We start from the raw sequence: 15328 nt of genomic DNA on the forward strand, positions 1-15328 counted from the left end.
TATAACTTTGATACATAGGCATTTAAAAAAAGTTGTATATCATACTGCAATTGTAAGGGCTGGAGGATAGTAGCAATCAGAATGTAGAAATCAATTCTTCTGTGTTTACCATTCAGAAAGAAGTCATCTTATGTACTGTGTTGCCCCGTCACCCAGCTGAAGTGCACGCACAAGTGACAAATGAAATCTTCTCTGTGATTGCACTGCCGAGTGTGAATGTGTGCAGTGAGATGATGCCGATCTCATCTGGCAGTCCTGTTTTCACCCGTCCGTCACCTGCCTCCACCTCCAGGCAGGGTGGGGTTAGCAGCCGCTCCTCAGCTTCACACACACACAGCTCAGCAGCCACGACCAGCACTCTTCCTGCACTCGCATAGCAGACCTTTCCGGACTTCGGCGAAGCACCCCCCCACCGCCAGTCATGAACCTGGAAAGCGGTGGCCTGGTGGTGGAGTGGTACCTGAGGCCCAGGCAGGTCGGCAAGGTGAGACAACGGGTGCAGGGGATGCGGTACCCTTCGGCCATGACGGCCAAAATGGACCTGAGCCACAACGAGAGCGCCAGGGTGGCCACCGACGCCCTGCTGGACCGAGGCCTTCTGGCTTACCGCGAATCGCTGGCTGCTGAAGGAGAGGTGGATTTCTTGTCTGAGGAGGAGAAAGCTTACATCCTGGGAAATGCCAGGGACCTGACGCAGGGCAGTCGTTGCTCCGAGGCCGAGGAAGAGCAGGAGACGGGATCTTCAGCTTCGGGGTCCACAGAGTTGTATTTCCCAGTCCACACAGAGAGCGAGCCACCGGGCCTGGACTACGGGTGGCCTGTGGCCGACTGGGGCTACCATCTGCAGGGCAAGCCCAGGGTAGATGTGTACTTTCAGGCTGACGGAACGCCCAGGTTCAAGGACCTGCTGAGAGAGTACATCAGCAAAGCCACCACGGTAAGAGCTCCTCACCCCCTCTTGGGCAGTTATGGGTATGTGCGGTAGTTCAGGCATCGATCTGGCCCCAATATTTATTTTATTTTTTTATTTGCCCTTTATTTAAACAGGTAGTCATTGAGATCAAGATCTCTCAAGAGAGAAGCTATTGGAAGCTGAGATTCTAATTTTAATTTGAAGGGTTTCCGGTAATTAATTCCATTTGTAGGAGGTATAGTATTTAAAGCCTTTTTTGCCATTGTAGTGGAGTTTCTAAGACTAAGTACTTGTGTGTCCTAGTGCTAGAATTGCTGTATTTGAAGACAATGCCACTTTTCTATTTAGAATACAATGAGGAGTTTAAAATCTTTCTCCGGTGATAAAACACAATGCATCACATATAGAATCAAGGGGTGTCAAGGTAGAGGAAGAGGCATGCATGTACATAATCACTGTAATGAAGCCCAGGCATGGTTGTTTGCACAATGGTCTTCCAACTTGCAAAAAAGAAACATGATTTGTTTTTCTACAAGAATCCAATCTTTTTTTCTAGATTTCCAAGTCTCTTTTTAAGACAGACATTCAAATGGGTCTTAACAGTGTTTTCTAACCAAATTCCTACATATTCAACCATTTCAATGTGGGAGCCATGGAGAGTATGACTACCAAGAATAGGAGTGTTACTCCTAAAATAATAAAATCCAAGAGAATAAAATGCATTTAGTTTTTATCTGAATTTAATACTAGCTTGTGATCAATAAGATCTCTGAAAGGTATCAAAGAAAGTATGGTTGAAGTATGTTCTTTGCCTGCAAAGAGGAAGGCCTACTGAGAATGAACTAGGGATTGTAGATTTTTGGACAGGCAAAACTATTTGAGTTTATCACCAGGATCACAGCCTATTTTATTGCGTTTTCCAATTAAAAACTAGCTGACTGCTCAATCAGAAAATGAATACATCGGAAACCTTCGACCAGGAATAAAAGTAGGGGAAAACAAGTTTATGGATACCAGATTATTCATGTTTTGTATGAAAAAAAAATCTTAAAATATTCTTTGCTGATGAGAGGTGAGTCGACAAATCTATTGGTGGATATCATTGGTAAATTAAGAATATAATGGTCACATTTCCTTATGACAACTACTTTATAATGAATGTGTGTGTATCTCCTGATCGAGTGTGAGGATGAGCGTGAAGGGGGCATTTTTGTTTGCGGCAGCTTCTGGCCATTGTGATGGATACCTTCACGGACGTGGAGATCCTCTGTGACATCTTGGAGGCCACCAGGAAGCGCAGTGTGTCTGTATACCTCCTGCTGGACCACATCAACCTGCACCTCTTTGTGGAGATGTGTGAGAACCTGCACATAAGCAGTTCTCACCTTACTGTGAGTAACCATCTCTGACCACGTCTTTACATGAACACGGTAGTAGGGCAGCCTGTAGCGTAGTGGTTACGGTACATGACTGGGACCCGCAAGGTCGGTAGATCCGTACAGCCGTTGGGCCCTTGAGCAAGGCCCTTAACCCTGCATTGCTCCAGGGGAGGATTGTCTCCTGCTTAGTCTAATTAGCTGTACGTCGCTCTGGATAAGAGTGTCTGCCAAATGCCTGTAATATAATGTAATGTAATGTACACAGTCCACACCCCCCATGTTTGCTGAGGTTTCCATTCCAGGATCAGTTCAAGTTATTGAGAACATCTACTTAGGTCCACAACTATTTCAGTTACTGGATGGTTAAGCCAGCACTTTAAGCATGTCATTTTTTAGGCGCCATTTTAACTTACATTTTTCATTCCTTTCCCTTCAAACTTGCAGAAAGCTTAACCTCGGCTTTTATGTCCCTCAAGGCCCATTCGTGAATCCATTAAATGCATTTGTTTTTGCCACTCTTCATGACTGCTCTCACCATCACTAATTGATCATAAGTATGGGTTACTGTGACATTTTACCACCTGCTCACATTCAAAAGCTGCATGATACCTTCAAACTACCAATCACATGCCATCAGACAGGAATTCATAGGAAATTACAGGATGTGAAAGTTGGATATTACTCTTTTTTTTTTTGAGTGGTTATATACAGTGGGCTCCAGAATTATTAAAGACATTGTGTAGTGTGCTTTATTAATTCTTCAATGTAATCAACCAAATCAATCAACTAAAACATAAATCAACCAATCTTTAATTTTTTCAAATTAAAAAAATATTTCCCCAAAAAACAGGTTTCACAATTTGACACCCCTGGTTTAATACTTTGTCCAAACACCCCTAGCAAAGATGACAACCGTGAGTCTTTTCCTGTAATTTGTGATAAGGTTAGGGAGGATTTTTGACCATTCCTCTATGCAGAACGTTTAATAATCATTCATATCCTTGGGGTTGCTCATATGGACCCCCCTTCAGTTCAGACCACAGGTCCTTTTGATGATGGGATTTAAGTCTGGAGACTGCGATGGCCATTGCCAAAATTCCCTGGTGCTTTGTTTTTGTACCCATTACCAGACTCGGCATGCTTGCTACCTCATTATTATACTGTAGTGAAACAAGTAGTGATGGAATTACAAATGTTTATTTTAAACTAAGATTAAATAAATTAACCATAAGTATCACCCCTTTTCAAAAACACTAAAATGAAAATCACATACCCAAAATAAAAGGAATAAAAAAAAAATGTTTTACTCTTGAACCATTTTGACTGCAGGCACAATCATGGCCTCTTCTGAAAGGTAACCCTTGGGAGTTTGTATGCCAAGAGCCAGAATTACTCTAAATATCACTAAAACAAAGTTACAGCTCAAACACAGCTGAAGTAGAAGCTTTTTTTCCCTCAGTGAGGAGATGTTCTTGAGTGGATACAGATGCTCATGGCTGTGTCTGGTGGGCTTAGAAACACAGTGGTACTAACATTGGACAAATTCCTTTCAATGGCATCATAAAATATTTTATAGAGATAGAACCGTGAGTTTTAACACTTTCAAACGGTGTATGCTGTGACCATATTGATTGGAAATTGCACTGAAAAAAAGAATAAATGCAAAAAATCCCACTCTGGCAACTTAAGGGGTTAAGTGAAATTTCTATTAGCAATTTCACTTGGATTTTTATTCACAACAATTGCTAGGGGAGCCAACCTATGATTTTCAGAAAAAAATGTATTACAGTAAATGTACTGAAATAAAAGTATATAGTTTATTATATGCATCCTTTTTAATTTGTATTAAGGGTGCCAATATTCTGGAGCCCACTGTAAATGTGGGATATTCATTCTTATTCTCATAATATTGAACCTATTACATAATTTGGCCTAAAGAAGGCAAGTAATTAACTGCATGTTACAATCTTTTGAAACAAAAACCAGCATAGATATGGAGGCCTCAGGGCCAAGTTTGAGAACTGCTGATTTCATGCAGATTCACAAGAATGAATGGGCCTTTTTGCTTGTTTTGCAAATAATTAAAATGAAACAGTTGCTGACCAAGCAAGCAAACTTGTAAGAAGTCTTCAAAAGTAAATCTAACGTTGTCAGATAGATGCATAATTATACTATAGGGCCCCAGTCATAACTAAAACATAAATAATCACTAACAAACAAAGACCTGCATCTGCCCTGAAGGGTTGAGGATCTGTGTACTTTAATATTAATACCAATATTAGAATCAATTTCAGATGATGCTCATACGTTAAATGACAATAACTGCTTTTCAGTGTTGAAAATAGAAGCCTTTCTTACTACATCCCCAATTCTCTTTTTGCAGAAGATGTCGATTCGTAGTGTTCAAGGAGAGACATACTGTGCAAAATCTGGGAGGAAATTCACTGGTCAGATTAAAGAAAAGTTTGTCATCATTGACTGTACTCTTGCCCTTGCAGGATCATTCAGGTAAGCTGTGTTGGACGACATATGACAGCTGATTAAATCCTTCTCTTGGATCTCCAAAATATGGTATGGTTGCAAACCATGAATGAAGTTCCGTAAAACATTTTTCTTGTGATTTTGTTTTACTGCCCTTGGGGGTCAGCATCAAACAAAACTTTATTACATTATTTTAACAAGCCATCATTATGGTTTTCATTAACTAGTTGGTAGAACCCCCATCAATTGCAGCGTGCATCCATTTCAGAATGCAGCATTGTATTGTGACAGTTTTCCAAAGTACAGTACTAGCTTTTGGTTTAGTGGCATGTTATGTTTCTGGAAACCTGATTGCAGTGTACAGTTGGAACTCCTACACTGGACCACAGCAAGTTGTTTTCACTAACAATATATTTGTGGTATGCAGCTGATATTATTCTCATTTCAGAGGTCCTTGCACTTAAACCAAAGTGAAACAAATATTTGAATAGCTTTAATAGCTAATACAAAAAAGTGCAGAAAGGTCCAAAATTTTATTTTGGATTATGCCTTCAGTGCTGCAAAAAGAATGAAGAGATGCACACTAAAAGACAAGAATTTTAACTACCAATAGATCGTGCAGAAAACACTAACATGGTCTGTTGCTGTCCAATAGAGGGGTGAGTCTGCATCAGCAGATATCTGAACTGCAGCAGTGAACTTGAGAATTTGGTTGTACTGCTGTTAATCATTTAATTACATGAAGAGGTGAGATGAGGGTCTTCATCTTGACAGGAAATTAAAAGTAGGTGGTGATGTCACCATCTGGCATACCATCATGCATTAATCACTTACAACAGGGTCCCTGGAAATATATCAACCAGTGACCCCACCGTCTGCTTTTGACTTAACGCCTTCATGCAGACCCACATCACGCCTCCTTCTCAAAATCTTAAGAGCATTAGCGGGAACTGACTCACCCTCCTCCTCCCGTCTTGCACCCTAGCTTCACCTGGCTGTCCTGGCAGGTTCACAGGAGCATGCTGGTGCTGTTCCAGGGCAGCGGCGTCAAGCCTTTCGACCTGGAGTTCCGCCGGCTCTATGCCGACTCGAAGCCCGTGCCCGAGTTCCCAAACTCGGCTCCTCCACTGGACGTCGTCCGGCCCCTCGTCTACAGAGACCCGCCACGCCCTGCGTACCGGCCCACTGCTGCTCCTACTCCCCTGCAGGCTGCCCGTATCTATCCTCAGTATGCCGCCCCGCCCAGGCCACACGGCGCCAGGCCTACACCCGTACCTACGCCCCAGAAGTTCTACACAAAAACTTTCAATGGGCAGTACATCTGCCAGATGCAGGCTGTAAGCCAGCCCATTGTCCGTCAGAGGTCTTTGAATGACAGCGCTGCCGGGAACCTTGGCTGGCGCTTGCGGAGCTTCTACGGAGGGGCGCTCGGAAGGCCCAACGGCTCGTTTCCTAGACCAACCGCTGGGTACTCGTACCTTAAGAAACCGGACACCAAACCACAGTGAGCATATTCATCACCAAAACCAAGCAACCCATGCATTTCTGGCCTTTTACATCGTGTAAGTGTAAAACCTTCATTATACTAAAATATATCAATAATTTAATCGATGTCAACCAATGTTTTACAAACAAAGAAAGTTTGAAATGTTTCAAATTAGGATGGCTGACTAGACTGATATTTTTGTCAAAATGAAGCCTTCAAACCACTTGAACAAAATTTCACTTGAATTGTCCCCCACCCAATGAAATTGTGGGGAGAACTATGTTTTGGGCTCAGTCGGTTTGTGCACACAGTACTACATCTCACTGTAGTACTGTGTGGCAACCAAGCTATTATAACTAGGCTGTCTCTTGGTTTGACACTAACTTACAACTAGCAAGCAGCCAGGAACCTTTTGACTCTCTCATTATAGTTAGCTTGCTAGCTAGCTAGTTTTAAAACTACCACAATTTCCTAAATTGGACCATCCTAATGCCAACATTTATCATCCCGACTCCTGCGATTTAAAAAATTGGACTTAACTGACATGATTCTCTTATAAATTTGATTACAAATAGGATAGTGTAACCAGTGGCCTATCCATGGCAACCTGCAACCGATGTCAAGCATAGTTGGGGGGAAAAAAACCCATGGGTGTGAATATGTTGCAATGTCCCGTGAGACTGGCTATCCCAGGATAGATAATGTAATCTTTGTTGTTGCATTTGGTACACAAATCTGACCACAAGCTCGTAACTACAAAAATGTTTAAAAAACTACGAAAAGCTGCATAGCGATAATCTGCGGATGATCTGGAGCCTTGTAACTTGGGAGTTTGTAGAACACCATCATATAAGCAATTGAATGCTTCATTTGCTTATATGACGTTATTGTTGCAGTCTATGATGAAATCCGCTAGCATACCACTTAGCAGTGTATCTGAAATGCCATTCAGCGGGACTGCCGCTTTACCTCCCTATTGTACATGTAGCTTCATCTAAGATGTAGCAAATACAATATAAAAGGTTTATTTTCCACAACTCAAGCATTTTATTTTATTTTTTTAATTAAGTTTTTCTGGCAAGGAACCAAACATGAGCATCATCTTAATCAGCAGGTCGAACCATTTCATTTATTTTAATTGTATTCTTTTTTTGCTATTTCATTGTAGCTCCCAAGCTGCAAGATGACTTTTTCCAGATTCGGAGATCTCCCACATGTGGCATTCATCAACAGCAAATGACGCTGTTCCATTTTATGTTTTTTGTTCCTTGATTTGTTGTCAGATGTCCTGAACAGGGAAATAATTACTGGACATTAACCTGGCAGGTTATTTAATTGCTGGAGGTAATTATTTTCATATTAAAAGTGAAATGTATGTTGTATACTAATGTGGGAGCAACAAAACAGCATTGAGATCACATTCATCTATGAAATGATTTAAACGTATACATGGAAATCTCATGTCTTATTGGCAGTCCATTTAAGTTGTTACATCATTGTGACATTTCAAACAAATCCTCTCAGAACTCGTCTTTCAGTTCATACTAAAATAAGGTAATGACTTTTGACTTGACTGTGAAAATGAGCCACTTTTAGCGATATGCATTACAGCATGCATAACTGCTGCAGAAGAAAAACGGTTTGATCCAGCCCTGCGGCACAAAGGCCCAATTATCTCTTGAGAGATTAACTGTGACTGACATCTAACATACTGAAAACTACTTTGAAAGCATAATGTGGAAAATCTGACACTCCTCATCACAACTCACGCTAGTCATCCTAGAACACCAGCTTCCCATACAAAGCCAAGGGGGTACTTTATGATTTTACAAATTTCAATATTATCCTTTCACCATGCGGTTCCTTCACTGACATGATTAAAATCTCAGAAGTAATTAAATCCCATGAACTGTTTCTTCTACTGTAGATCCAATGTGTGTTTGTGAATGTTGTATTATTACAATTGCTGTTCCTAAGCCAGCTTGCTTATTTGCTCATTAAATTGAAAATGACAGAACTACAAATCAGATTCTGCACCAGAGTAATTTTTACATCTCAAACAAATTTCTAAACAGATTTCTAACATTTTATTTATTTTGTAACATTTTCCAGGTACAGTACAAGATGTAGTAAAGTAAAATAATTTCACAAAAAAAATAGCACTTGTCGGGGAGCTGTAATCAGTCAGGAATCCCACTTGCTTCAGGTGTATAACCGGTTCAATTAAGCCGTTAAGTGATTTGAAATCAGTCTGCCCAAATTCTAGGAATGTGCTTTCATCAGCAACTCCTGTTTTGCAGACACAGATCAAGACTAATCTTAATCTGTGTCCATGAAACCGGCCCATTATTTTTCATAGGTGGGCCTCCAATTGGAGACAGTGATTCAGACCCACTCAACCTCTCACCAGCAACAAAACTTGGGCAAAAACATGGTAGAATTAACTAGAGTCCAAGAAACATATCACAAACTCACACTTCCAGGTGTTTTACAGGAACTCTTGGGTTGAGACTAGAATTACACCAGTCTTCACTGGGGAAGCATGCAGACTCTGTTACTCCACTAGGGGCGCTGTCACCTTTAGCGTCTTTAGATGAGCTGTTATACTCAATGAGTCATCCATCAGCAGGACTGCCTGTTTTACTGTATTGTACCACTTCTCCTCAAAGTCTGAGATGCACAGACCAGCCAAACTCTCGCCGTCCTGGTTCTCCTCTCTCATCTTCTCTGCAACCAGATCCTTCCCCATGACCTGCAAGTACAAAGAATAGACATGCTCCTTAACTGGACAGTGGCAGGATTTGGGAAAAATAAGCCTCAAGAGCGTGGATTCCAGGTGAGACACTGCTGGTCATGGTCCTACACACTACTACAATTCAGCATGCAATTGGAGTTTCTCACACATTGAATAAACTGGATGAGAAACTGACATGGGATGGGTCATGGCTGTGGAGTCATTTATTTTTCATCTCCTCCTTCCTTTCCTTGCATCCTTTTCTTGCTCCTCGCTCCACCCATCGAAGGAGGCAAGAAAAGGAAGCAGGAAAAAGATGTGAAGACAGGGGAAATCAAGAACTGAATTAGCCAAATAGAATATTTGTTTAAAGCCGCCTTCCAACATGGATGACAGAGACATAGCAAGCAGGTAAACACATTCAAATTGCTCCAATTTGTTTACTGCAGGGGTTATTTGTTCATTTATAATGAAATAATTCAACAAATAATCAAAATTGTGGATTTACCTAGGATTTCCTAAAACAAAATCCAAAATGTGTCTGTATTGATCTATTGCACTACATTACACAAACGGTTCTCCATAGACTGGAATTTCATTGCCTAGCTCTAGACCAGGGGTCGGCAACCCTGGTCCTGGAGAGCCGCAGGGTGTGTTGGCTTTCGTTGTTACTTGGCATTAATTGATCAATGAAAGCCGTCGATTACACAGTTAACTCACCTCACCTGGTTTCTTGGGTCTGAATAGGTTGCTTATTTTAAGGTGGAGACGAAAACCTGCACACCCTGCGGCTCTCCAGGACCAGGGTTGCCGACCCCTACTCTAGACAGTACAGTCATCTATAGTCAGGCCCAATACCACAAATAAAAGGGCTTAGCCCACACTAGTGCTGGAGTGGTTTGCTGACCTCAGTGATGAGCTGCAGTGTGTTCTCCTGTGGTTCCAACCACCGCAGTGCCTCTTCAGCCTCTAGCACGGCCCTCTCGCTGCTCTTTAGCACGAAGGATGACTGCTGGAACCGAAGCATCCTCAGGAGGAGTCTGGGGAGGTACGTTATTTTCACACACAGTTCTTACGTCATGAAACAGCTTGGCAGGTCATGTAGTAGAATCATAAACCCTTGGTGCAACAGGCTTCCCACAGGGCTGGGTGCTCTTTTGACTGAATGAAAAAGACTGAGACTAGTTGGGCTGAAAATGTATTGTGTTCGTATGTAAAATGTGCCTTCAACAGCTCTCCAGAATACATGACCATATGAAAATAAATAAATAAAAAAAGATCCAAAGCAAATGAGTAGAAGAATGATTTTGTGTGCAAGTCATAAGGTAATGTCAGCTTCTTGTGAAACAACATAATCCAGTGGTTTTCTATCCTGGTCCAGGAGAGCCACAGGGTCTACTGCCTTATGCTGTTGCTCAGCACTTCCATAGTTATGCTCAGTTAAAGCAGCTGATGACTGTTAACTCAGGTCACCTGATTACTTGGGCATGAATCAGCTGCTGATCTTAAAGTGAAAATAAAAACCAGCAGACTTTCCACGAACAGGATTGAGAATAACTGGTCATGATCAGGGATGTCAAAAACGGTCAGCATGGGCACGTTTTCAATTTAACCCAGCACTACGATACGTGATTCAGCTAATTATCAATCAATCAAGCCTCCTAGTGCTGTACTAAAACAAAAACCTGAAACCACACCAACCCTTTTCACATGAGATTATTAATATTACTATCGTTATTAATAATAATAATAATAATAATAATAATAATTATTATTATTATTATTATTATCATCATCACCTGGTTCTAATGAAGCACATGCATGTCTTCAGCCACACACTTTCACACTCTTCCTCATGTTGATCCTGAGTTCTTGTGCTGATCTGGTGTGCTACACAATGGGCACCAGCATTGTTCCTCTGTGTGCAGCCCGGGCCATCACAGCGTGCCCTTTCCTCTGTATATTCCCTCGGACCAGTCTGTGAGTTTTGATGGTTCCCCTCTGGAAGGTTTGATGCATGCTTGCCAGAGCTGGAGACAGCGAAGAGGGACTGCAGGAGTCTGAGATATGCCTCTGCCAGCTTCTTCCACTCCCATGGATTGTAGGGATGGAGGGAAATAAGGTGCTGCAGTACAGAGACCTCCTCCCTTAGTTCCCCGAAGTGGTGACAGACGGCCAGCTCCAGGTTTAAAACACAGGTCAGGTGGCAAGTGTTGGTTGCTTCTTTCCTCTGTACATGAAAGACAATGTTGGCCATGTAAATCAGGGTCATTCCCTCCCAAAGGTAACCAGATCTATACATTTTACGTTCATATTAATGGTTCCCTAAAACCGGTTTAAAATACAAATCAGTTAAACATTTTTTTTAAGTCCTAACACATTAACTCAAGCAATAGACGCATACAAGCCTCGAGTTTCTCACCAGTTTGTGGATGATCTCCAATGCTTGCTCCCGTTTGCCAAGGTAGCAACAGCATCGCGCCTGGCCCTCTAAAACGTCGCGTCTGATGGTGAGGTTGCCCTCTGGGACCAAGAGGAGGCAGCTGGAATAATCTCTCAGCGCTGTCTGAACACAGAGACCGATAACTTTAATTGCATCCGAAAGCCGAGAAATCAAACTTCACTGCCCGTAACCTAAAGTTTTGTAATTTTATACCTGATAGTCTTTTCGATTGTAAGCCAGTTCTGCCCGGAATTTGAAGGCTTTCTGTTTCTCCAACTCATCTTCTGCGGGAAGGCTTTCACAAAACCACTGAATGAAAAATTAAATAGATAAATAGTCACAGCACATCATTACAGCTCCACGTAAAATGATCTCAAATTGATTTATTTTTCATCTTATAGCATTCTTCACAGAATACGTTAGCTAATTAACGGATTTATAGTCTTGCAATGTTACAAAACAACGCTGCTGCTAGTGGTAGCAATACACAGCCATTCGGTTGTAAGAATAGTAAATATTGACATCACTCACCTCTGGTTCACATACTTTTGCGTTATAACATGGAAGAGGAATGGAGATCTTATTTCTGGATTCTTCAAAAACAGAATCGTCAAAAGTGCTCCCTAATATTTCCATGATTATGACTTGTTTTCCGTAACTGGAAGCACATGCAAGGTTCTCGAAAAGATTATTCACAAACCTACTTTATTTTCATTTTTTAAAGTCCTATCTTCAAAATGCATCTCATTCAAGAATCCAGTATCGGAACTTGTTTATTCGAAAGAATATTTTTACAAACCGGAACTACATACAGACGAGGAAAAATCCTGATTATGACGTCGGCTTTATAACAAAGAGTATCTTGGTGTAACACAATAAAATGGCCGACAAGAACGAGGCGTTAATATACATTGTTCCATTATGAAAGCCAAATAGCTTTATACATAACCAGAGGTGGGTATCTGATTTATATATATAATAATTAATATAACAAGCCGTACAATGGAACAGGCAATCGAGCAGAACTAGCATTGCATTAAAAATTTTTACAAAATTTAGCGAGCTAATCTTTTCCTTTACAAATACACTCCAGTAAGTGTAAAAAAGTATCATCCTTTAAAACAACTTTTACAAGTACAATTTATTTAAAAACGTACTCTTAAATGTAACAGAGTATATGTGGGGTATACATAGCACATATACACAGCTTGAGATTAGAGTTTATAAGAATGTCACTCAGTTGCCACTGAACCGATGTGCTGCTGAAATTGTCAACAAAAATAAAATTTTCATAAAGAACAAGTGTCTAAATATTGTGGATGCAGGTGCAGACAGTGTTTAACAATTCTCTGTTGTAACTGCAATCTTAATATATTTAATTGGAAGACACCTGTACTCACTGCTATCCAAAACTTAGCAGATAGATAATGTGGTGTAGCAAATTAGAAACACAAATACGAATTTCCAATATAATTAGTTGTTTGTTTTTCCACTTGAAAACACATTACTTGATGAATAATGCTACATGTCTTTATGGGTATTTAAAGTGCCAACAGCAGAAATGAAATGCTGTTACTTAAATTATTCCATTGGGAGACTGAAATTATGTTGAGTGCTGAACCTGCTCATTGTTTTCAGAAGATAATCCAATACCTATCACATCCATTTAGGAAAGGCTGGAGAAGAGCACATATCAGCTTCGAATTTGACCTGCTACAGTAAATGCTGTTCCTACCCAAGTTTAGTGCCTTCACATCGCTTGAGAATATTCTCAGAATCCAGGCAGTCAATACCGCAAACAGTGTGCCTGTGTAGTTTTAACCTGGGATTCTACTATCCACTTGCGACCAGTGGAGGGAGATGTGCATTGCTGGGTCAAAAGTGCAGGACGTGGGACACAGAACACCACTTTAGTCTTGATGTATCATCTTAAGGTTATAATATATTATCCATCCATCCATCCATCCATCCATCGTCACCCGCTTATCCGGAGTCGGGTCGCGGGGGCAGTAGGCAAAGCCGGGTATTCCAGGCGTCCCTCTCCCCAGCAACGCATTCTAGCTCCTCCTGGGGGATCCCGAGGCGTTCCCTGGCCAGGAGAGATATATAATCTCTCCAGCGGGCTCTGGGTCTCCCTCGGGGTCTCCGCCCAGTTGGACGAGCCCGGAAAACCTCCAAAGGGAGGCGCCCGGGAGGCATCCTGATGAGATGCCCGAACCACCTCAATTGGCTCCTTTCGATGCGAAGGAGCAGCGGCTCTACTCCGAGCTCCCTCCGGATGTCCGAGCTCCTCACCCTATCTCTAAGGCTGAGCCCGGCCACCCTACGGAGGAAGCTCATTTCGGCCGCTTGTATACGCGATCTCGTTCTTTCGGTCACTACCCAAAGCTCGTGACCATAGGTGAGGGTTGGGACGTAGATCGACCAGTAAATCGAGAGCTTCGCCTTCCGGCTCAGCTCCTTCTTCACCACAACGGTCCGGTGCAACGCCCGCATTACTGCTGACGCTGCACCGATCCGCCTGTCGATCTCACGCTCCCTTCTACCCTCACTCGTGAACAAGACCCCGAGATACTTGAACTCCTTCACTTGGGGCAAAGACTCGTTCCCAACCCGGAGGGAGCAATCCACCGTTTTCCGGCAGAGAACCATGGCCTCGGACTTGGAGGTGCTGACTCTCATCCCGGCCGCTTCACACTCGGCTGCAAACCGCTCCAGTGCGTGCAGAAGGTCACGGTCCGATGAAGCCAGCAGAACCACATCATCCGCAAAAAGCAGAGATGCGATTCTGAGGTCACCAAACCGGACACTCTCCTCACCTCGGCTGCGCCTTGAGATCCTGTCCATGAATACCACAAACAGGACCGGTGACAAGGGGCAACCTTGGCGGAGTCCAACACCCACCGGAAACGTGCTTGACTTTGTGCCGAGAATGCGGACACAGCTCTCACTTTGGTTATACAGGGACCTGATGGCTCGTAACAACGGCCCCGGTACCCCATACTCCCGCAGTACACCCCACAGGGTTCCCCGGGGGACACGGTCGAAAGCCTTCTCCAAGTCCACAAAGCACATGTGGACTGGATGGGCAAACTCCCATGACCCCGCCAGCAACCCTGCCAAGGTAAAGAGCTGGTCCACTGTTCCACGGCCAGGACGGAAGCCACATTGCTCCTCCTGAATCCGAGGTTCGACCGTCGGTCGGAGCCTCCTTTCCAGTACCCTAGAGTAAGCTTTCCCAGGGAGGCTGAGGAGTGTGATACCCCGGTAATTGGAGCACACCCTCCGGTCCCCCTTCTTGAAAATGGGGACCACCACCCCGGTCTGCCACTCTACAGGTACTGTCCCCGATCTCCACGCGACACTGAAGAGGCGTGTCAGCCAAGACAGCCCAACAATGTCCAGAGCCTTCAGCATCTCAGGGCGAATCTCATCTACACCCGGCGACTTGCCACTGAGGAGCTTTTTGACTACCTCAGCAACTTCCGCCAGGGATATAGGTGCAGATTCCCCCGAGTCTTCAGGCTCTGCCTCTTCCACAGAGGACGTGTTGTTTGGGTTCAGGAGCTCCTCGAAGTGCTCTTTCCACCGCCCAACAATATCCCCAGTCCGGGTCAGCAGTTCTCCTCCCCTGCTGAAAACAGCCTGAGACAAGCCCTGCTTTCCCTTTCTGAGTCGTCGGATGGTTTGCCAGAACTTCCTCGAGGCCAACCGAAAGTCCTTCTCCATAGCCTCCCCGAACTCCTCCCATACCCGGGTTTTTGCTTCAGCGACTGCCGAAGCTGCAGCCCTTCTGGCCACCCGGTACCTGTCTGCTGCTTCAGGGGACCCCCGGGCCAGCCAAGCCCGAAAGGCCTCCTTCTTCAGCTTGACGGCCTCCCTCACCGCTGGC

The 15328-nt window shown here is 43.3% G+C and overlaps 2 protein-coding genes across 2 annotated transcripts; one reads left to right on the plus strand and one right to left on the minus strand.

The window, feature by feature from the left end:
- Positions 1–421: 421 nt before the first annotated feature.
- LOC133127765 (protein FAM83A) lies at positions 422–6281 on the plus strand. Its single transcript, XM_061240956.1, has 4 exons — positions 422–937; positions 2137–2304; positions 4676–4800; positions 5759–6281. The coding sequence occupies exons 1-4, from the start codon at positions 422–424 to the stop codon at positions 6279–6281; spliced, it is 1332 nt and encodes a 443-aa protein (XP_061096940.1).
- A 2042-nt stretch (positions 6282–8323) lies between these two features.
- On the minus strand, positions 8324–12252 carry zgc:101716 (uncharacterized protein LOC492784 homolog). Its single transcript, XM_061259249.1, has 6 exons — positions 11968–12252; positions 11650–11745; positions 11416–11559; positions 10793–11223; positions 9901–10033; positions 8324–9011 (listed from the first exon to the last, which is right to left on the minus strand). The coding sequence occupies exons 1-6, from the start codon at positions 12070–12072 to the stop codon at positions 8814–8816; spliced, it is 1107 nt and encodes a 368-aa protein (XP_061115233.1). The 5' UTR covers positions 12073–12252; the 3' UTR covers positions 8324–8813.
- Between the last annotated feature and the right edge of the window lie 3076 nt (positions 12253–15328).

Source organism: Conger conger, chromosome 1 (genome assembly GCF_963514075.1).
Source record: "Conger conger chromosome 1, fConCon1.1, whole genome shotgun sequence".
NCBI lineage: Eukaryota > Metazoa > Chordata > Actinopteri > Anguilliformes > Congridae > Conger > Conger conger.

Coding starts and splice junctions, on each gene's coding strand:
- LOC133127765 (XM_061240956.1), top strand. CDS start 422: ATGAACCTGGAAAGCGGTGGCCTGGTGGTGGAGTGGTACCTGAGGCCC. Junction 938..2,136: donor ACATCAGCAAAGCCACCACG/GTAAGAGCTCCT, acceptor TGTTTGCGGCAG/CTTCTGGCCATTGTGATGGA. Junction 4,801..5,758: donor GCCCTTGCAGGATCATTCAG/GTAAGCTGTGTT, acceptor CTTGCACCCTAG/CTTCACCTGGCTGTCCTGGC.
- zgc:101716 (XM_061259249.1), bottom strand. CDS start 12,072: ATGGAAATATTAGGGAGCACTTTTGACGATTCTGTTTTTGAAGAATCC. Junction 11,560..11,649: donor ACAATCGAAAAGACTATCAG/GTATAAAATTAC, acceptor CTCTGTGTTCAG/ACAGCGCTGAGAGATTATTC. Junction 11,224..11,415: donor TGGAGATCATCCACAAACTG/GTGAGAAACTCG, acceptor TTTCATGTACAG/AGGAAAGAAGCAACCAACAC.